Source organism: Phodopus roborovskii, unplaced genomic scaffold (genome assembly GCF_943737965.1).
Source record: "Phodopus roborovskii unplaced genomic scaffold, PHOROB, whole genome shotgun sequence".
Classification (NCBI taxonomy): domain Eukaryota; kingdom Metazoa; phylum Chordata; class Mammalia; order Rodentia; family Cricetidae; genus Phodopus; species Phodopus roborovskii.
The window spans coordinates 11,283,688-11,306,363 of NW_026126546.1; the positions used below are offsets into that span (position 1 = coordinate 11,283,688).

The following is a 22,676-nucleotide window of genomic DNA, read 5'->3' on the forward strand; positions in this document are numbered from 1 at the left end:
GCTCACGACTGCTTATACCACCAGCGCCAGGTCTTCTGGCCTCTGGGCACCCTCACATATGTCTCACACACGCAAATAACTTAAAAACGTGAAATATATGATGAACTGTCTCCCACCCCCTCTTATGGTTCTTTTCCTCACGTGTCAACACTGCCAAAGTTTGGGTGGGATTTTCCAGAGATATGCAGTATAGGAAAATATGCACAGTATACCTTCCCCTCCCTTTGCTTTTGCAGGGATGGGCCTGGAACCAAGGCTTTATAAATGCTCAGTAGGAACCCTACCACTGAGCTGGGGCTGGGGGAGATGGCTCAGTGCCTTCAGAGTGACAGGGTAGTACTGTGCATCTGGCATACTGGACACCAGAGACAGGTTATTGTTTCTGTGGCTTTTTTCCCAGTTATTTGCTATTTCAAAATAAATAACATTGTACATACATCCTTTTGTACCTTTGCAAGCATATTTGAGGATTAATTCCTAGAAGTAGAAATTCAGGGACAGATGGTATGTGCATCTTTAATTCTCCCATATCTTGCCAAATCACCTTCCATGGGGGTTGTTCTGGTTTACCCACCAACAACACAGCCTGGCAAGTGTTGAATCAGCTTGGGCCAAACTGCCCTCTCTGGCCTCTGCTGATGCTGTGTCTAGTAGGACCTGTCTCTTTTGGCTTAGCTGTTTCTGCCACATGCAGTGCTGCAGTGAGGCAGACGTTGCAGAAAGCCAGCCAACGGATGTGACATGCTCACAGAGCACCTGCAAGCACTGTGAGCGCTACACTGGGCACTTAAGTGCATCTCTGACTCTGGGACACAAGATGTTTGGAGGAAGAATTCCATCATAGAAAAGCAGCAACTCTCAGTCAGTTATCAGGGCAGCATGTTCAGTGTGCAGTGAATTTGGCCCCTGGAAGGAAGAATCCTGTGGTTAAGTATAGCCGGGAAGTACACAGTGGGGAGGTAGGCCTGGAATGGTACAGGGTTTGAGGACAGGGAGGGGAAGAGATACAGGAGGAAAAGGACAGCTGCTTCCCTGTGTTGCTCACCTATTACTAGTCTAAAACTCCTGGGCTCAAGCCATCTTCCTGCCTCCGCCTCCCAATTAGCTGCAAGTATAGTCATGTGTAACTGTGCTGAAACTCATAATGTATGTGTGTATGATTTTTTTTAGAAAAATTTAGGTTTATTTTATTTGTGTGAATGGTTTGCCTGCATGCATGTATGTGTAGCATGTGCATGCCTAATGTCTGTGGAATTCAGAAGAGGGCATCAGCTATCCTGGAACTGGAGTTACAGATGGTTGTGAGTCACCGTGTGGGTGTTAGGACCCAAACTCTAGTCCTCTGGAAGAGCGACAATTGTTCTTAATCACTAAGCTACCCTTCCAGCCCTGTGTGTGTGTATAATTTTTAATTCTTTTGCTATTGAGACAGGGTCTTGCTGTATGGTCTTCCAACTTGCTATCATCCTGCCTCAGCTTCCCAAATGCTAGAATTACAAGCATGGACCACATCTAGTTTATAAACTTTTGTTAAGAGTTGTAGAAAATAGGCTGAAAAGATGGCCCAGTGGTTAAGGTACTAAGTTCAATTCCCAGCACTCATATCAGGCACCTCACAACCATCTGTAACTCCAACTGCAAGGGACAGCACCTTTTTCTGGCTTCTGTTGGCATCTGTACTCATGTCTACATACCAACTGCCAAATAGACACACACACATAATTAAAATCTTTTTTTTTAAGAGTTATAATTGTTGGGCCTTTAATCCTAGTACTTAGGAGACAGAAGCAGGGGGAACTCTGTGAGTTCAAGGTCAGCCTGAACTACAGAGTGAGTTCTAGGACAGCCAGGGCTTCACAAAGAAATCCTGCTTCAAAAAGCAAAACAACAACAACAACAAAAAGACTCATAGTTAAGCTAACTGTCATAAAACAAATGTAGAGTGTATGATACGTACATGTAAGTCCTGAACACATTTAGCCTTTTCTGAATAAATACATTGTGTTGATATTGTCACATGTAAACCATTTGTAGAGATTCCAGATCATGCAAAAGAACAAAACAAAACAAAACAAAAAAATACTTCTTTATATCTTAGAACCAGAGTGAGAAAGATTGTTGGTAACTAGGCATTTTGGGCTCCTAGAACTGGCAAATTTTGAGTAAGAAGGAAGATTGTCCCATAAACCCAGGGAGTACTGTGTAGCCCTCCGGTCACTTTGGTGGAATAGACACAGCCGTGGTCACTTCATGATGGAGCAGCACAGTACATCATTCTGTTGTGGGCTCAGGAAAGCCCCGGGGTAGCCCCAGAAAGTAGGTATAGGATGGGATGGGGGCAGGGGGTTGATTTAGTAAGGCAGAGTGAGGGCCCAAGTTTGATCCCTTCAAGACCCATGTACAAATGTAGGGTGTGGTGGTACTCAGTGCAGTACCAGTGCTAGGGCCCTCTGACAGTCAGCCTATCCTGATTGGTGAGCATCAGGGCTGCTTTCCTGAAGCTCACACTGAAGTTAGCGTGTGGCTTCCACACACACAAGAACATGCACGTTATGGATTTATGGGATAAATAAATGAACCTTTTTGCTCCTTTGGGATGGCTTTGTTTTCCACCAAAATGTGGTGTTTATGAATAATGTGGCCTTTTCCCCATGTTTACTTCTGCAGACTAGCTTCCTTTTATGAGATGGCAGTTCCTGAAATGGAGTCTGCAATTAAGAAGAGGAGACTTGAAGACAGCAAGTGAGGCAGGGACAAAACTAAGAATGTTGTGTGGGAAGGGAAGCCTGAGCACAGGCTGTAGCATCCTCACTGCTAGGGCAAAGGGGGGACCAAGGACTGTGGTAGCTTGGGCTCTTAGTTCCGGGCTTGGCGCTCTTCCAGCGCTCTGAGGTTTGAATTTTACTTTCTGTTTTGTGTGCTGAGGATTGAACCCTTGGCCTTGTGCATGCTGAGCACACCTCAGACCTTAAAGATTGTTTTGTTTGTGTGTGCAGGGTCGGGGGGGGGGGGGGGAGGAGGGTTCAACACAGGGTTTCTCTGTGTATCCCTGGATGTACTGGAACTCACTTTGTAGACCAGGCTGGCCTCAAACTGAAAGAGCTCCAGCCTCTGCCTCCAGAGTGCTGGGACTAAAGACAAGTACCACTGCCACCCAAAGAAGATTGTTTAAAAAAAAAAAAAAAAAACATGCTTTGTAAGGATCTAAAGAGAAATACTTTGGCAAGTAGAGATTTATTGTTTACTTGCTTTAAAAAATATTTATTTAGGTCTTTGAGAATTTCATATACTATATTTTGATCATATTTGCCCCCCCCCCCAACTCTTCCCGGATTCACTTCTCCTTCCCTACCTACCCAACTTTCTTCCTTCCTTTCCTTCCTTTCTTCTCTTCTTTCTTTCTCTTAACATACCAAGTCAAATCTGGGCTGCCCATATACTCTTGGATATGTGGCCATCCTCTGTGGTGTGCTCAACCTACTGGGGCCACACCTTTAACGAAAACTGACTCATTTCTCTCCCAGTAGCTGTCAGTTGCCAAAGCTCCTCAGCTAGGGGTAGGACTTTGTGCCCACCCTCCCCCTCCATACTGGGATTTGGGCTGGTTTGAGTTTGCACATGCCTTGCTCATTTTGTCACAGCTGCTGTGAGTTTCTATGTGCAGCTATCCTGCTGGGTCAGAAAACACTCTTGTAGCCACCCACAGCCTCTGTCTCTTACGATCTTTCCACCCCTTCTTCTGCAATGACCTCTGACCTTGGGAGAAGGGGTTTGATGCAGATGTACCATTTGGGGCTTAGCATTCTGTGGTCTATCATTCTCTACACATTGACTGGTTAGTCTGCGTTAGTCATCATATACTGCACAAATAGAGATTTAAACATGAATTGTACATTGGCTTGCTACAGGCCACCTTGTGAGAATTGTCTGAGAGTCCTTCTGACCACTAAATCCATTATTTCAGTGTCTCCCAAATCCTGGCAGATCATAGCTGGTCCCTGTATGTAAGCTCAGCAATTGCTTCAAGCTCTTGGTGACTGACCTTGCTGTTCCTGGCCCTCTGTTTCACTGAAGTGGTCTGGAGCCAGCTGGCTACCCCCCTTTTGTCAGCTGCTCCTATCAGTGACCTTTAAGACTACTGTAGCTGTGGGCAAGCATCTGCAACTGCTAGGAAGAAGTTCCATGGTTCCTTTCATCTCATACGTTTATTTCTCTCTGGCCATCAAAGGCTGCTAGGTGACATGTGGCAGAGGCTCTCCCATTCCAAGAAAAAGCTAATGGAGGTGTTTCACATCATCCTGAACCAGATCTGCCTCCTTCCCATTCTAGAGAGCAGGTAAGCTTCAAGGAGCCTCTACACATAGCAGGCGCTTGTCATCACCTCTCCTTTCTTACTCTGCCAAACATATCGGGAAACCAGAAAAATGCCTTTCTCCATCTGCCCAGAGACTACAGAGGGGTAGGGTGAGCATCTAGGGATTTGCAAGTCATCCTACACTGCATGAGCTCATCTTCCCTCATGTCCTATCCTAGCTGTGACAACATTCAAGGCTTCATTGAAGAATTCCTTCAGATCTTCAGCTCCTTGCTGCAGGAAAAGAGGTGCGTGGGGCTGAGCCCCTCTCTCCAGTCCCATGATGCCTTGCACAGTGGAGCCACTAATATATACTTGCATGGAATGGAGGTTCTGGAACCTGTGGTTGGGTAGCAGACACGGAGTGACCTGCCAGAGTACATGTTGCTATGGTCCCAACCCTGACTTTCTTTTCTGTACTCTACCCTGCAGATTCCTCCGGGACTATGACTCATTCTTCCCTATTGCTGAAGACATCAGCTTGCTACAGCAGGCTTCATCAGCCTTGTATCCTACTACAGCTCACCGGGCCAAGGCCTGACTAGATCAGACATGGCATGCTGGGGCCCAGAGGGGCAGAAGATGACCCCCCCCCCAGAGCACTCACATCAAGAAGTCTAACAAGGTCCCAGTTCTCTCTTTCTAGAAGTGACAACTGCTCTGAAGCCTGGGGCAAGGGAAAGGCTGCTCTCTTTAGGTGTGCTCTGAGGGTCTGGGTCTGTGTATTCAAGTTGTACTCTAGAAACCTGAACCCCATTGTAGGAGATGGGGACAAGTGAACGGACAGTTAAGATGTGTCAAATGAGAAGTAGGACTACACCTCACATAGCAGTACTCAGGGTGGGCACCAGAGGAAAATACCCAAGCCAAAAATAGAACAAGTAAGAAGAGATGGCCTGGTCCAAACTTAGGTTGAGGACAAGAGTGTTTGCAGGGGTTGGGAGGGCAAAGAGAGCTGACAAAGGGGTCTTCTGATCATGTGTCACTGTGTACATAGCAGTGGGCAGGAATGTCTGCTGGGGATGTGGCAAGTGAGCTGGAGTTGATGACAATTCAGGGCCCTTGTGTGAGGCTTGTGGAGAAGTTGGGCTATATGCTACGGCTGGCAAGCATGGGAGTCGGGGAAGCAGAGTGGCCTGGGCGGTTGATACTCTGGAAAGGCTCCAATTGGCTTTGGGAGGAGAATGACTGGCCTGGGACCACTAGAGGCAGAGATGGCTACTACAGGCCTCGCTGCATGGATCATGAGGGTTTGGAATAAGAGTAGAACAAGGGTGTGGCGCAACTGAGATTTCTCGCCCAATGCCCAGGGTGTCAGAGAGAAAGGTGGGCTAGGGAGGAGCTGGCCTTTGGCCCATTTCTGTTGCTGCATCAGGTTCAGTCCTGCCTCAAGGCCCTCAAGTAGGCCCTCAGCCTTTTCAGAATACCCTCAGCCTTGTGGGCAGAAAGTCCAGTGAAAGTACTGTTGGCCCTCCTGAATATCAGAGCAAAAGAGTAAGCTAAAATTCTGGGACACTGAATGAAATCCACAGCCCTGTCTGCTCAGAGCTGCTCTGCTGGGCTAGTGTCTGGCATGCTGTTCCATGTGACACGCACTGGGCAGGCCAGCAAGTCCTTGGGAAAAAGCACATGGTCAGATGCTGGACAGGGAGGGAGTGAGAAGTCAAACTACCCAGATCTGGGGAGGTGGGTCCTGAGTAAGCGAGCCCTTAACACTGCTTCATAGGGATGAGACCCGGACTGCCTACATCCTGCAGGCTGTGGAAAGTGCATGGGAAGGGGTGGACAGACAGAAAACCAAGGACATTAAAGACCCATCAAGGGCCAAGGATCCTAATAATGGTGTCACAATGACAGTGAAGCCAGTCACTGAGATGCCTTCGCAGCTGGAGAACTCAGAGGAGGATGAGGAGGTGTGTATCTGGGAGTTCCTGCCCCTGACCCCTGATTCCTTAGCCTTCTTGGCTACCTCTTGAGAGATAAGTCTCTCTTTCTCTCTCATTTTCAAACAAGATATCTTATGCAATGGTCCAGGCTAGCTTTGAGCTCACAGCAATCCTCCAACTGCTGGGTTTGCAGGCGTGCACTACCATGCCCAGCTCTTTTGTCTCTGTGAAATGAGGAGGTGAAGCTTTTGCTTGTGGAATCCTTCCCCAGTCCCCGGCCCCCAGCCCCTCCCACACCGAGTAAGGTGGAGCTCCTCTGGTGGCAGCGAAGCTCGGTGCCCTGGACCTAGTGCTTCCTGTCCCTGCTTTTCCCAGGTCAGCTGAGTCTGTGTGGAAGGGCCATGGAGCCCAGGACTTGTCCCTGTGTGGTACAAGCATGGAGACCACACCATCTCAGGGCTAGCTGCTCCGTGCTAGTCTGGTCTGCTGTGTGCGGCATATCTCTTGTGTTGAGTGTGGTTGCTCCTCTGTACATAGAGATAAGTGCAGTCCCTGCTTCCATGAGGTTAGTGGGGTTCCTGGGCTATGTGGTACACTTGATTCTAGCTGGTCCTCAATACCCAGTGGCAAATGCTGCTATTCTTCCTGTTAGACCCTGATCCGTTCTTCCCTATTAGGCAGCTTCTCATCCTTGTGATCATCATGATGTTCTAGTGTTGGAATCGAACCAGGTCCTTGCTGGTGCTATGCAAGCATTCTACCACTGAGCTATATCTCCAGCCCATCTCCTTAAAACGCATTATAAAATGAAGCCACATTGGGCAGTATGTGAAATGAAATCTCCTACTGAAAAGAACGTTACTTAAGGGACATGTCCACATGGTCCCACTGGTAGTTGTTCTTGCCCTTTAAAGGCAATCAGTCCCCTTGGTAGAGCTGGGCAAGGACCTTGACCATTAACACATGACTATCTGTGGAAAGCCTCCTGCATACCAGGTGCTCTTCTTCATTGAACCATTTGAAATAATCCATGAGATCAATGATATCTTGTCTATTTCATAAGGTGGGAACAGTTCACATACAGTGCCCCAAATCACAGAGGGAGGGCATAACTCACCTAGGAAGTCATAGAGCTCCCCAGTTCCCAAATGAAAAATTAGGGGCTCAAATTTAAGTCACTTGACAAAAGGTCTACAGCTAGGAGGGAGAAGGCCAGGGCCCCTGATGACAAATGCAGCGCTGTTAGACTCACCCTTTCAGTTGACTGCCTTGTCTCTCCTCCATCACCCTGGCTTGCATTGTAGTGCATGGGTGCAGCAGCTGCGCTGGCCCCGACTGTGTGTGGTGTGGAACTAGACTCCCTCATCTCCCAAGTGAAAGACCTGCTGCCAGACCTTGGGGAGGGCTTCATCCTGGCCTGCCTGGAGCACTACAGCTATGATTCCGAGCAGGTGATCAACAACATCCTGGAGGATCGGCTGGCCCCCGAACTCCGCCAGCTGGACCGCAGCCTAGACCGGTGAGAGAGAGATGGGAAGAGGTCCTGAAGGCAGGGCCCCCTTCTCCCCCCTAGACTGGGGGGGGGGACAGCAGTGCTTTCAGCAGCTCGAGCTAGTGCACCCCAGGTCCAGACCTGCCTCGCTCTTAGTACAGCCCCAGTTTCTGAGTTAGGGCAGCCACTCACTTTCTCTGCACTGAACCTCATGGTTGTGGCCAGTGCCATCCTGAAAGCCTCAGGAGACAGCAAGTACAAGGGCACAGTGGATGCTGCTTCCACGAACAAATGATGTTTACGAGAGAAATAAATGAAGTTAGCTCTGTGCCCTTAGACACATTCCTCAGCCTGTTTGTGTTCCATTTTAAGCACGACAGTGCTAAGACACACAGGGAGGTAGATTAGGAGCTGAGGGTGGAGCTCAGTGGTAGAGCATGGGCTTAGCTTGTGTGAGGTTGTATATCACATTCCTCTACCAAAAGCAAATACAACTGTTCTTCACCCCCCCACACACCCCCAGAAAAAGAGGTTGAGCGACCTATAACTCTGCCTCATAGGGCCATAGAACACTGGTATGCATGGCACACAGGGAATGAGGGTGAGGTGTGGCTGTGGGTTCTTGACAGGGGCCAGGTTAAGTAAAACCTAATTGAAGGCTCCCCGTTAAAGGGCTTAACTTATGTCCTAGGCATGGCTTTGGGATGGAGTGGACAATATGATGGGGAGAACCCAGTGGGGTTTGGGACACAAGTAGATGTCAACCAGCAGGGCTCTTTCAATTGATTTCTGTCTTGTGCTTTCCAGACAGGTGAAGCCGGACCCTACACCCCTGCTGACATCTCGTCACAACGTCTTCCAGAATGATGAGTTTGATGTGTTCAGCAGGGACTCAGTGGACCTGAGCCGAGTGCACAAGGGCAGGAGGTGAGTCTAGCAGGACACAGGGTTCTGCATCCCAGCTCTGGAGGTACGGAGAGAAAGCAAAGGCCCTTCTTGATGGGCAAATGCTCTGCCTCCATGTATGTGTGCACCCAGAAAATTGCCTGGGACTCGAATTACAGGCAATGGTGAGCTGGCATGTAGGGCCCAAACCTGGGTCCTCTGTAAGAGCAGCCATCTCTCCAGCCCTTCAGGGGTCCCCCTGAGGCCTAGCCTTGTGCACTGGTGGCCTATAAAAGCAGAATCTTTAATGATGTGCCTTAAGTCCAGCTTTGTGTGGGGTGACTGTTAGTGACACCTCGTAAGTGGTAAAAGTCCAGAGGGTCAAATCTGTCCCCTTGTCTCTTCTACTACGTCTTTTAATGTGTGGACTGTTGCCTCTTTGGGCGTGGAGCTAGTCAGTGCTTCCTAGAAGCCATTTTTTGACATGATTATCTCCAGGCTGTGACAAAACAAGATAATTAAGTATAGTGAGTAAGTTTTTTCCAAAGATGAAAGAATTCTGTTTTAAAACTTTCTTTTACTTTTAGTTTCTCTTCTTCCTACTTTTTCAGCATTGTAATCCATTCATGACCTATTCATTCATTCAACAAATATTTGCCTGGTGCTTATTGCCCTGGATTAATTTAGTACAGGAGCTGTAGTGGGAAGTAAAGCAGACACTGCCTACATCCATGTGAAATATGCATTATTCAGCTCATCAAACAAGCACAATAGTGAGCAGCCTCCTGGGCCTTTGCTAGGGCCATCAACCTAGACAGGAGGGCTCCCCTGAGAAAGTGACGGAGAGCTGAAGGGTGTGTAGGGTGGCTCTGCAGAGCAGGGAGGGAACTTCCCAAGCTGAGTGAGCAAAAACAACAGTGGCTTCAAAGCCAGTGTAAAGGTCCCATGAACTCATGAATTTTGTGTTTTAGAAAGGTCACCCAAGTTGGGCATGGTAGGTAGCTCATGCCTTTAATTCACACCCTCAGAACCTTTCCATAACTGCATACTGTGTTCTAATCTAAGGGAGACCCTGTCTTCCAACTAAGTAAAAATAAAATACTTCCCAGGTTTCCCCTGGGAAGAAACTGGAATCAGTGGTGATGGCAGAAAGAATGACAGCCAGGTAAAGAATGGGGGCAAGGGAGTTAGTAATTCTGCTTCCAAGTCCTGTTGTCACATTGATTCATAGAACCCAGAAATCCAGGGACTCTGTTCAAGTGCAGCCTTTGCTCTCCCCATCATAGTGGGGACAAGAGGGTCTGGGAAGGGAGGAGACTGTCAATCTTGTGGCCTTGTTCTGGTAAGAGCCCTGAGCGGAAACATCAATTGCTGCTTCAGTTAGGCCCCAGGGCTGCTCCCCTTCCCTGGGGCTGTATGCTGCCAGAAGCCTGCTGGCTGTGGGCTCGGCAGGCACAGGCCAACTCTGAAGCCATCTGACTGACTGCACAGGATGCCCTAGCACACTGCTTCATCAGTCAAATCGTGACATTCCCTAGATCCCGGGCAGAACTGTTATTCCTATTGATGGTTGCTGTCCGGGAGAGCTAAACAGCCTCCCCCTCCCCCCAGGCCAGCAGAAGGCGCAGGGAGCCTGCCTGGTAAGTCCCTCCACAGAGTTTAGCCTCTCTGGATACAGGTTTCCCCTTGACATTCATCTGTAGGTTCACCTAGGTCACTCCTCATCCCCACCCAGTTGGAGGTCACCTATAAGCTTTTGCCAGTGGAATGCTCTCAGCTGTCCAGGTCATCAGAAGAGCTGGACATCAGCCAGATGTCCTGAAGGCTATGTCCCAATTCCATGGCACTCTGACTGCCAACAGAGACTGGATGACCAGTGTTTACCAATCCCACTCTGCTGGGCAGCCCAGGGCAAGGATTGTAAAGAGGTAAAGCCTTCATTCATGGTTCAGTATTTATCCACTCAGCAAATATTTATTAAGTGCTTTACTAGCATGAGATCCTGTTCAAGGCACCAGGAAAACAAGGTGAACAGGGTACCCTGGCTTTGCCCACAAAGGGCAGAGACCGTGGGAAAGACTGATCATCAAATAAGCAGGTGCACCAGGAGTTCAACAGGGACACCTACCTAGTCAGGGAAAGGTGGAAGGGCAAGGTAGCAGGTGGAGAATCAAGTAGCACAAAGCAAATCACACCTGTGTACATATGCATTGAATGTGAGGAACATGCTTGGCAGCTCTAGTAACAAGTAGGCTCTGGTCTTCCCTTACAGGCAAAGAGCTATAGGGGTCAGAGGAGATTACTCTATAGTTTTTATTTGGTTACAAGCACAAGATGGGCCTTTTCTGTCTTCTGGGACCCTGGCTTAGGGGTTCTTAGAGGACTTGTGGGGGGCGCTCCAGCTGTTTAAACTCCAGCTACTAGACATCATAATGCCAGAGGGAGTCCAGATAAGGTATTCTTGCCTTTCTTCTATCTTTTGTTTGTCTTGTTTTCGTAATGCTAGGGACCGAACCCCAGGCCTTGCACATGCCCAGCCAGTGTTCTGCATTTGTGCCACTATCCCAGTCCCTGTCTCTTTTAGAAAAGAACAAAGCTTGCCCACAAGCTTCCATGTTTTCCTCATGTGTCATCAACAAACTGGGTCAGACTTTGGAGTGCAAAACTAGAACGATCTGAACCTGAGTCTGGACTAGGCCTGGCTCACACAATCCCAGCACATGGGAGGTTTTAGAGCTTGAGGCCAACCTGGGCTATATCGTGAGCTATTTCAAAATAAGTAAAAAGAGAAAAAAAAGTCTGTTAGGAGAGTACCTAGACTGAAGGGTAGCTTTGGTGTATACAACATGTGGTCCTCTAACTCCTTTGGACTGCTCTATAGAACCCTAGAAGACAATAAGAGGTCCCCCTCCACAAAGGTTCTGTGGCCAGGTATGTCTGTGTTTGGTCTGCCTCTTGGAGAATCACAGAGTACACTAGCATGTAAGACTGACAAACAGAAGAAACCGAATTCAATTTTTTGAGCACAGCAAATGCTGGTCCATGTCTGTATCTTTTTTGTCTTTTTTTTTCCCCCCTTGGTTTTGTTGTTTTGTTTTATTGTTGTTTTCTGTTTGAGACAGAGTCTAGTGCAACTCCAGTGAGCCTCAGACTCACTAAGCAGCCTAAGAGGACTCTGAACTCATTGTCTTCCTGTACTACGTCCCCAGCACTGGCATTGCAGCCGTGCACGCTGCTGCCTCACTCTGCTCAGCTTCACACATCATCTCATTTCGTTCCCAGCTCACCCCTGCGAAGTGAATACATTAGCAGAAACTAAGGGGATTTTTTATTTGTCTTGTTTTGAGATAGGGTCTCACTGTGTTGCCCTGGCTGGCCTGGAACTCACAGAATAAATACATACATACGTACGTTACAGATGGTTGTGAGCCCCCATGTGAGTAGTGGCAATTGAGCCTGGGTCCTTTACAAGAACAGCCAGTGCTCTTAACCACTGAACCATCTTTCCAGTCCATATCATGCATGGAACTATGATTTAATGAGGCTAGAGGCTTGATGTAGTCACCCAGCTTAGAAAGTGTAGAGCAAGCCAAGCAGTAGTGGCACATGCCTTTAATCCCAGCACTCAGGAGGCAGAGGCAGGAGGATCTCTGTGAGTTCAAGGCCAGCCTGGTCTACAAAAGCTACACAGAGAAACCCTGTCTCAAAAAAACACAAAAAGAAAGTAAGTGCAGAGCAAACCCAAGTCAGGCCCTGAACCTTCTCTTAGAAGCTGTGACGCTGGCCAGGTTTCTCTGCCTTTGTGTGTCCCAGAGCTTCCTCACCTGGAATGTTTGTTGTCTGTCCAGGCCACTAAGGACCTGTTTGAATCCAGTCTTTCTAGAACAGGGTTGAGTGGATGAGAAGAGAAAGGGCGACGAGCTTCAGGAGAGCAGGCATGCTCCCAGCCTTGCTGCCACTTCCTAGGAGGCCACGAGTTCAAAGGCAGTGAGAGAGCCCGTTGCCTGTGTCTAGAGGAGGGTGAAGGCCTAGCTTATGAGTGGATCTTTCCCAGCTGCTGGTGTGGGATCCTCTTTCGTCTTGGCTCCAAATCCAGTCAAGGAAGCAAAGTGCAGTGCCCTAGACAGACTGCCCAGGCCCCTGGCTCTGCGACCTGTCCTCTCCCAAGGCCCGGGGGGGGGGGGGCTCTATAAAGGGTGACTTCTCCATTTGGCCCTGCAAAAGGCCACATAACTAGACACTACCCACCTTCACTGCCCAGTGATGACAGAAACCAGGAGCCTCAGGGAGCTGCCAGACAATGACGACACCTCTCCTCTTCATGGACCCTGCACAGAACCTGGCATCTCAGAAAGCATGGCTGAGTGCGTGAATGTGTTCTCACCAGTGGTACCAGCCTCCTGGGGAGGCTTGGGTCCCTTTCAGTTTTTTACCTCTTTGCAAAACTAGCAAGGAGAGTCAGATGTAAAACCAAGGCCACTGTTACAGGTCTGGGAAGGATTCCTAGGTTGGTCTTTTTGCTTGTTTGTTTGTTTTTAATTGTTTTATTTAAGACAAGGACTCATGTAGTCTAAGCTGGCCTCTAGCCCACCATGTAGCTGAGGCTGACCTTGAGCTCCCGATCCTCTTGCTTCCTCTTCAGTTCTGGGATCATAGGCTTTTGCCACCATAATCAGGGGTCTCTGTAGCCCAGGCTGACCTTTAACTCTTGGCAGTTCCTCCTACCCTAGACTCTCATATCCTAGAGCTATAGGCATGAATCATCACAGCCAAGTAAGATTCCTGTTTACCTAAGGTTTCTCTCAGATCTAAATCAAATACAACATCCTTTGTGTCTCATTGTGGGCTCCTGATGTAATCAAATACCCTCCAGTCATGGGGTTTCCTTGCCCCTTCCTCCAGACCCACGCTGGCACCCTCTCTTCTGTCTGTCAGGTGGTAGCCCACCTCCATTCAGCATATTTTGTGCCTTTCACCCCCAATTCCACTGTGAGTGCAGATACATACCTGACCCCTTTCTGAATCTCTTCCCTGCTCAGCCTTAGAACTTGGCCTGGCACGTAGAAGCCCTTAATAAAGATTGTTACAGGGCGGCAAAGCCTTACTGACCATACTGAGACTGCAGTTCCAACCTGCTCCCAGACACCCTACAGACCCAGATGCCGGCCACCCACCCAGAGCCAGTCATTGGAAGGTCTACACAGAGTCTGCACGGTTCTGTCTCACTTTATTTTTCTCGGACCCCTTCTTCTTCTTCTTGATACATTCCAGAGACCAGATAGCATCACTAAGCTGGATTCGTTGCCTGGCATCTCTAATTGATTTTCCCTGCAGGGCCCAAAATCCAAAACCAAACAAACAAACAACCCACATCCCTTGAGCCTGTGTATGTGGCTGACAAGCCAAGATTCTCTACAGGTTTGCAAAGCCATGGTGAGAGGCCTGAGGCCCTGCCGACACCGTGATGCACACAGTTCAGGGTGAGCCAGGTGTGTCCCTTCCCCTCCACCGCTGCCATCTGTCCCCACTTTCGACACAGCTGATAGCAGTTGGACTACCAGACTTTCCTCCTCCCACGGTTCTCTCGCATGGGAGCTGCAGAACAGGATGGGAGCTGCAGTAGTGAAGGGGGAAAGAGGAAGAGGCTGGACCCCCCTCTTGCTTCCCCGAAGAGAGCTTGAGGCTTTCCTGGGCTAAGTACAAAGAATGCATGTGGCCTCAGCAGGGTCTGAGGTATAAAGAAGTGAACCCAGCATCTTTGTGGACCTTTTGCCCTCCGCAGTCTTTCAGAACTTGATGGTGTCCTCCCTCTCTCCCTGCTGTCCCTGGCTCCAGGAAGGAGGAGAACGCCAGAAGCCTGGTGAATGACAAGCAAGCTGTGTTGGCTCAGTGGCATCGCTACCAGCAGTACAGTGTGGTAATGGAGGAGGTAGGCTGTCCAGTCCGGGCCCCTGCTGGGTGTGGGAAATCCAGCAGTCCCCCAGCTGCTCTGACCTATGAGTCTGCTGTTGCAGGTCCCACTGCAGCCAGGAGAATACCAGGTTGATGACTATGAGGATGAGTATGATGACACATATGATGGCAACCAGGTGGGCGCCAACGATGCAGACTCTGATGATGAACTCATCAGCCGCAGGTGAGTTGTAAGGTTGACATACTAGTGTCAGGAAGCCAGGACTCAGCCCACAGCCAGGATTTCCCACCCCCACCCTCTGCTCCTTCACCCCAGCCCATACCAAATCAGAAACTTTTTTTTTATTTTTCTTTTTGATCTTAGCAAGTCATGTTTTTTTCCTAAGTGCTGAACATTTTTGTTAGCAGAATCTTGTAGGGATTCTCCTGTGCAGATCAAAGCAGAGGCTTCCCTGATGAACAAGAAGACTGGGGATCCCTAGGGCCCCAGCTCAGCTACCCCCTGCTCTCTCTACATCAGACCATGGGACCTTTAAAGAATCTGGGGACTAAAGCAAAGCCTGTTTGAAAACCCCTGTGGGGGTTCCCTGGCCTCCTGAACAGTGCACCTCCCCAGCCTGCTCTGGAGGCAGGAGGCCACTCTCCAAGTCAGTCTTTGATCTCACTTTCTTTTTCAACCCTCAGGCCCTTCACCATCCCTCAGGTGCTGAGAACCAAAATGCCCGGAGAAGGACAGGAGGAGGAATATGAAGCGGAGGAGGTTGAAGAGGAGGCCCCCAAGGTATATCCTGGGCAGGTGGCAGATTAAAAAGATGCAGCTCTGAAGGGCAAATTAGACACTGCCTCCAGTCTCTCCTGCCTCTGACCCTGCTGGTTTGGGGAGGGTCCCTTCAAGCATAGACTGTTTGGAGAGCTGCTAGCATTGATCTCTACTCCATTGCCCAGGGGCTTCCCAGGGGACAGATTAGAGGCTGGGTCTGTGAACAGCTGAGTCATTCATTAGGTGCTATGGTCTGGAAGAAGGAAGGGTAGATGTGGGCTGCTGTGCCCAGGCTAACGGTTCTTAAAAATTAGTGAAGACTTAGAGCCCTGAGGCTCTGAGGTCATCTAGACCTAGTAGGTCTGAAAAGTCAGTCTTAGCAGGTAAACTTCTTCAGCTGAAATCTTAACTTGAAATTCAGCATAGAAAACCAAAGAAAAGTGATTTTGTTCCATTTGAGGGCAGTAGCCAGTCAGCCCCCAACAGGAGACAAAGCCAGCCGTTCCCAGGGCTGCATGGAGGCCCTGGTGGGAACTAGCCCAAGTGATGGGAAGTACATGACCTGCCGGAGGGCTCTCAGACACTTAGCTCCATCCCTCTTCTGCCTAACCTGTGCTAAGTCCAGGTTTGCATATGAATCTCCCATGTCACTAATGCCACTCCTTTGGATTTTTATTTTATTTTATTTTTAAGATATGCTATTTGTCAGCCTGCCTGTTTCCTGAGGTCCCAACTTTCCCCTGCACAGATCCACCATACACCTTGAGCATACAAAGCTGTCCTCAAAGGGAGCTCTCACATAGCCCTGACCTGCACCAGAGTGAGCCCTGACCTTCGAGTTTCAGGGCAAGCCTGCCTCCTGGGGCCTTAGTCAGTTTTCGTGGCCTTTTGTGTCCTTTCCTGTTGGCCATCTCTGCCAAAGCCACACACACTCCCATTGGTGTGGCAACTGTGGTCTTTTCACCACGACAGCCTGCCTCATATCCCTTTAGCTTCTTCCCTCCCTAAAGGAAGCTTCACCTGGCAACAAGCTAGCTCAATCCTGAAGATTTCCCACCCTACCTGCGGTAGCAATCCCCACATGTTTGATGCATCAGGGTTCCTTCCAGCATGGATCCACACAGCCCCTGGGAATAGAAAAGCACATGATTGAAGATTTTGTCTTCTCTTCCTTCTACAGCTGGACCATTTCATCCAGGATCCTGCAGTGCTGAGAGAAAAGGCTGAAGCCAGACGCTTGGCCTTCCTCGCCAGGAAAGGGTGAGCATTGGAGGGGCTAATTCACCTGGAGGAGACCCATCAGGGGAGCCAAGCTGACTGTGCAGGAAACTCTGGGGGTTTCTAGCCCTGGCTGTCCTGAACTAGCTCTATAGACCAGGCTGGCCTCAAACTCAGAGATCTGCCTGCTTCTACCTCCCAAATTCTGGGAATAAAGGTGTGCACCCCCCACTGTCCAGCCCCTGGGGACTTTGGGGTACTTAGCTCTTGTCTAGCTCTAGCAAGTAACTGTTACTATCAGTTTCATCATCTGGTTTGGCCCAGAGATGTTAAATAACTCAGTAAAGGTCATACAGCATTAAGTATCACCCAAAGATGGAAGCCAATCAAAGTGTGTGCCTGTAGTCTCAGCTACTTGGAAAGCTGAACCAAGATTTCAAAACCAATCTGGGCAGCATAGCAAAACCTTGTCACACATGGAAGCCAAGCGTCACAGTGTGAGCCTGTGAGCACCGTACTCAGGTGACAAAGGACAGAGGGTGCAGGAGGGTTTGGTTTTGTTCTTTACCCTTTGGGAGGCCCACCACCCAGTCCCAAACAGGAATCACACGGATTCATTCTTTCTTATGAATGCCTGCCTGTAGCCTGGCTTATTTCTAGCCAGCTATTTTTAAGTTATCCTGTCTACCTTTTCTGGGCTTTGAGCTTTTTCTGTTTCTGTGCATCTTTTCTTACCTTCTTACTCTGTGTCTGGCTTGGTAGCTGGGTGCCCCCCCCCCATCCTCCACGCCTCTTTTTCTTGATTTTTCCCTCCTGTCTTTTCTTTTCCTGTTTATTCTCTCTGTGTGCCAGCCCCACCTACTTCTCTGTCCTGCCTAGTCATTGGTGGTTCTTCTTTTTATTAAACCATCCGGGTGTTTTAGACAGGCAAATAACACAGCTCTACAGAGTTAAACAAGTGCAGCATAAAAGAATCCACACATCTTTACATCATTAAACAAATGTTCAATAGGATAAAGGAATGTAACACATCTTTAACTAATACTCCACAAGAGGACCTCTGGTTCTAAGGGTACATAGTGAGAGTCTGTCTCGGAAACAAATAAAAAGGGTTGAGCGCAGATGGCTCAGCTTTGTGTTCCGCACCCGTAATCATTACTTCACAGTGTAAGTCTGTCACTCAGCATGGCAGTGTGTGCAAGGCTCCTGGTGGAATGAAAAGAGCCCAGGCGGAAAACACATCCTTGGACAAGAGTCATGGTGGGACACAGGGCACTTGAGCTAAGGCCTTGGGGTGGAAAGGTGTGGAAGAGGAGTTTTGTTTTTACAGACAGGGTCTCGCTGTGCAGCGTTGGCTGTCCTGTAGACCAGGCTGGCCTGGAACTCAGAGTGCTGGGATTAAAGGTGTGTGCCACACCGCGCAGGTGGGGAGGAGTTTTATTAGGGTAAAAAGTCCAAGAAACACTCTCAGAGAGAGGGTCTTAGCAGGAATCCCTGAGATGGCGGTCAGGTCCCCTCTTTCTTAGTAAAGAAACTGGCCAAATGGGCCAAGAGTAGAAGAAGCATGGGCCAGGGGTAGAAGTCCAGTCCCATCCTAAGCTCTGGGCATAGGTGACCTCACCAAGAGACATTTGATTTCATTCTGAGGGTAACAGGGAGTCACAGGTTATTGATCAGAGCAAAGCTGTTGTGATTTTCTTCCATACATCCCCCTGAGGTAATGCTCTGAGTAGATCCCAGAGGCTGGTGGGCTACAGAGAACCTCAGCCTGGTCTGTGAGCACATTTGGCCTTTGGAGGCCACCAGGTTAGAACCTGGTGTGTAAAAGTAGAGCATTGAAGCTGGTGTGGGTGGCAGAGGGAAGAGCCCATCATCCAGTCCACTGGCCTGGGCCAGGGTATGACCTCAGTGTAGCCACCAGAGTGCACTGTGGAAGTCTTCCTGTCAGAGCCTCTTCCAACTGATGCCCATCATTGTGGGGTGGGCGTTGCTCCTTCAGGTACCGGCCTGAGAACTCTGCAGCAGTGACTGGCAGCCCCCGGGGTCATGGGCAAAGCCGAGAAACCACCCAGGAGCGGAGGAAGAAAGAAGCCAAGAAGGCAACCAGAGCCAACCACAACCGCAGAACCATGGCTGACCGGAAGAGAAGCAAAGGCATGATCCCATCCTGAGGTCACAAAGCTGCCTGGGTGAAGGAGGCCTTGCAAGGCCACCACCATACCTCACCTGCCAGCCAGCCGTGAGCGCCTTCCTATCGAACACAAAGTGCCTTATCCCTTGGTGCAGGGACTCAGTGTCATCAAGCAGGCTGTCTCCCAGCAGTGCTGGCTGGAAAGGATGGGGAGGAAAAGCCAAGGTGTCCCTTACTTTGTGCAGCAAGACACCACCTCACGGAAGTCCTGGATGGCAGGAGACCTGTATATTCAGAAGCAACAAGAGGCCCGTGAATAAAGTTTCTGACCTTTCAACAATGTCCCATGACATGCTCCAGCCTTTTCCCTCTCTCATTCCTCAGTGACACCGCCACCTGAAAGACAAGAAGGCACAGTGGCCCCCATTCTCTGTCAGTCGACTCTCCGTGCTTGCCCTCAGCGCCACTCCTAATGTTGCTTGTTCTTCCTTGCTGTGTGAGCCCAAGCACATCAGCCCTTTCTGTGTGCCTGTGGAAGGAAGTCACCAGTGTGAGGCCTAAGGTCCCCTCTGTTGCTACCTCATGTTTCTCCTCCTCAGGAGGTGGGAATGGTTTCCAGTTCACAGTACAGATCGGGAAGTGAGATCGGTTGAGAGTGTGTTCCTAGGCCACAGGCAGGAAGTGGAAACTCAGTCTGATCCCTAGCTGTACAGGTTGTAGATCCATGTAGATGATGTCAACCCCTATGTCACAGCTGGAACAAAGATACTTAGCCAGTTATAGAGCCTTGTAGTTATGCCCAATTCTAGAGATTAGAAGCTACTAAAAAGAAGTGAAGATACACTGCCAAGCCCTATTGAAGTGAGTGGAACTTGGCTGCAGTCCAGGTGTGGCCCACTGCAGTGGGCATCAGCTAACAGGTCCCCTGGGCTTTAACTGATGTGCAAGGGAACCACAGTGAGGTCTTTGCTGGGCTGATCCTGACCCAGCAGGGCTCAAGTCTTATCTGCAGCCCTCTGGATACCAGGGACATTGATTTGATTGCAGTTAGGACGAGCAGGCAGACAGACGCTTGATGAATTGTTTTGTTAGGCCAGCCTGCACAAGTGGAAATCAATGGCAATCCCTGTGCCTTGCTGGCCTCTGGGAGCATTTGAGATGCACAGCGGTTATGGGGTGGTGTCCTCCCCAAGGGCTGCCAAATTAGGTGAGATCTGGCAGAGTAAGCCATGCTGACAGACAGCAGGAAAAGTTTCCTCCTGGAAGCACTTAGCAGTGGCCCAGCTCAATGGCAGGGTCATTTCTCCCCGACTGAGCTCACACCCAGTTGCTGTCTCATGCAAGGCTTTTGGAGCTCTGCCTGCTGCTGGTCCCCTGAAACTACCCAGGGCACCGCCTGGGTTTCCTGGGAGCAGTCTGGCCAAAAGAATAGAACATCACCATCTTTCTGTTTCCCAGCATGTCAGGCCATATCAAGCACAGTCCCCCAAGGAGCAACATGTTGCTTGCACCCTTTAGCTTACTAGGACAGCCTTTTGTGGCCCTTTAAAACCAGCCAAAGCATTCCTGTCGCCCCTTCCCCTCATCCTAAATGAGAGCATTGGACCAGGTGACTGGCGCTATTTGGTGTTGGTGAAGTCTCTAGAGATGGAGACTGAGGCTCAGTGGTAGAGCACTTACCTAACACACACAACTATGGGCTTGTCCTCAGTACTACATGCACAAAGGAAGTCCCCAAGGGGATTCCAAGTTTAAGATTAGCAAGAGTGCTGGGTGGGTGGCCCACCCCACTGCTCTGTTCCGGTATTTTCTAAGTGCCTTTTCTGTGCCCTGCAGAGATTGTGACCATCATAGATGTTTCTGGAGAAACTTAAAATCTTGTGCCTCTGAAGGGACACAAGACTCAAGTGTCTTTAACCCTAGTCTGTGAATGGCTGCAAGAGCAGCTGTGCCCTGGGATGCAAAACCAGAGGTGGATTATGAGACCTCAGAGCTGTGGAAGAGCTGAGCAAATAATCTGCCCATAGTGACAGCCATGGCTGCATGTCCCTACCCAGCTGCATGCAGCCTGGGGGTGAAAACCGTTGGCACAAACCTGCATGTTACTACCCTGCCAGAAGCTCAGGTTCAATAATATGTGCAGAAAAACAAAATCAGAGTCAGCCAGAGTTAGACTTGTGGCACACACCTGTTTCTTGGGAAGTAGAGACAGAGTTCAAGGTTAGCCCAAGCTACATGTAACCCTGTTAGTAAGAGTGAATAAAAACAATCTTTCTGAAGAACAAACTTTTTTCTTTTCTTTTTTTTGGGGGGTGGTGGTGGTGGTGGTTCGAGGCAGGATTTCTCTGTGGCCTTGGAGGCTGTCCTGGAATTAGCTCTTGTAGACCAGGCTGGTCTCGAACTCACAGAGAATCACCTGCCTCAGCTTTCCGGAGTGCTGGGAATGAGGCGTGTGCCACCACCGCCCCGCCTAAAGAACAAACTTGAAAGCAGAATGTGTGAACGTAGTGTCAGGCATTGTTTGTGAGAATGTTGGATCTCCTTTCTCACCCTGACAAAGTGTGTAAGGGGGTGCGTGGGTGATGCTTGTGGCAGGGCCACGATTACTTCTATTGGGAATAAACACGTTTCCTGAGCCTCATTCAGGCCAGACCTTCTCCTCTGTCTTCTCCTGGAGTTCATTCTCTTGCTTGGTTAGAAAATTGAGGCCACACAGCAAGGACCCTGGTTAGGGTCAGTCCCAGGAGTGTCTCCTGAAGCCTTACTCTTAGCTCCAAGCCACATTGTCCCCTCTCACTGCAACCAAAGAAGACACAGCAAGTACTGAGAACATGTGAGAGTTTACTGTTCAGCCTACCGAATAATGCTTTTGTTTTGTGGGTGTTTGGTTTTTCTCCCCCTCCCCTTTTTTTAACTTAAATTTGAAACAAGCTTGTTTTACATGCCAATCCCAGTTCCCTCTCCTTCCCCCCGCCCCAACTCCTATCCCATCCCCTTTTGCTCTCCAGGGAGGGTGAGGCCTTCCAAGGGGAATCTTCAAAGTCCATCATATCATTTGGAGCAGGGCCTAAGCCCTCCCCCGTGTGTCTAGGCTGAGAGAGTACCCCTCTATGTGGAATGGACTCCCAAAGTCCTTTCGTATACTAGGGATAAATAACGTTTGGTTTTTCAAGACACAGTTTCTATATGTAGCCTTGACTGTCCTGGAACTCCCTCTATAGACCACAGTGGCCTTGAACTCACAGAGATCCACGTGCCTCTGCCTCCCAAGTGCACCACCACCACCCAGCCATGTGTGTTTATTTTTAAAGAAGGAACTGTTCTAAAGCTTTATTTTATATTTACATATATGTGTACATACATGAGTTTATATGTACCATATGTGTGCAGGTGCCTGCTCAGACCAGAGGAAGTTGGATCCCCTGGACTAGAATTAAATGCAATTGCAAGCCACTTGACATGGGTACTGGCAGCCGGACAGGGGCCATCGGCAAGAGCAGTGCACACTGCTAACCTCTGACCTTTCTCTCAGGTCCTTATTATATTTTGTGAGACAGGCACTTGATGTGTAGCCTAGGCTGACCTCAAGTTCAAGATCCTCTTGCCTCAGCCTCCAGTGTGGTGGGATTATAGGTTTGAGACCTCAGGAGAGGAATGGGAAAGGTGATGGTGTCCTGATTGGAGCCTGAACGGCACTGAAGCCTGGGAGAGTTCTGGCCATGTCCAGCCTGTCCCAGGGACCAGCCCCAATCAGCCAATATCCACATTTTCTGCCTGCACTAAGGGCCAGCCTATTGGGAAGCCAAAAGTGAAGGACCGGGTCCCCTATTTTGTGCATGTGTTCCAAAGCCCTGCTGGGTGTCAACATCCATACATCAGCCACCTCTGCCCTCCTGGAAGTCACAATGCACGTGGACATTAAATGAAATGTTTTAGAAAAGCAAAACCACCAAAGAAGCCAAGGGTGCTTGGGCATTGAGCAGAAGCTGGGAGTCACCAGAGACTATGGAGCTTAGCCTGGCTTGGCCAACAATGAA

General features: G+C 49.3%; 1 protein-coding gene across 3 annotated transcripts in view; it reads left to right on the plus strand.

Annotated features, from left to right (window-relative positions):
• Ascc2 (activating signal cointegrator 1 complex subunit 2) overlaps positions 1-18,864 on the plus strand; it is a 41,398-nt gene extending 22,534 nt beyond the window's left edge. For all 3 annotated transcript variants that reach the window (XM_051200471.1, XM_051200472.1, XM_051200473.1), the window contains 12 exons: positions 2,668-2,742; positions 4,229-4,336; positions 4,534-4,602; positions 4,787-4,861; positions 6,081-6,267; positions 7,545-7,759; positions 8,540-8,659; positions 14,453-14,546; positions 14,632-14,753; positions 15,215-15,311; positions 16,471-16,550; positions 18,508-18,864. In XM_051200471.1, the coding sequence (XP_051056428.1) occupies positions 2,668-2,742; positions 4,229-4,336; positions 4,534-4,602; positions 4,787-4,861; positions 6,081-6,267; positions 7,545-7,759; positions 8,540-8,659; positions 14,453-14,546; positions 14,632-14,753; positions 15,215-15,311; positions 16,471-16,550; positions 18,508-18,679 (1,414 nt within the window). In that variant the 3' untranslated portion in view covers positions 18,680-18,864. The remainder of the gene's footprint in view (positions 1-2,667; positions 2,743-4,228; positions 4,337-4,533; positions 4,603-4,786; positions 4,862-6,080; positions 6,268-7,544; positions 7,760-8,539; positions 8,660-14,452; positions 14,547-14,631; positions 14,754-15,214; positions 15,312-16,470; positions 16,551-18,507) is intronic.
• Positions 18,865-22,676: the final 3,812 nt, after the last annotated feature.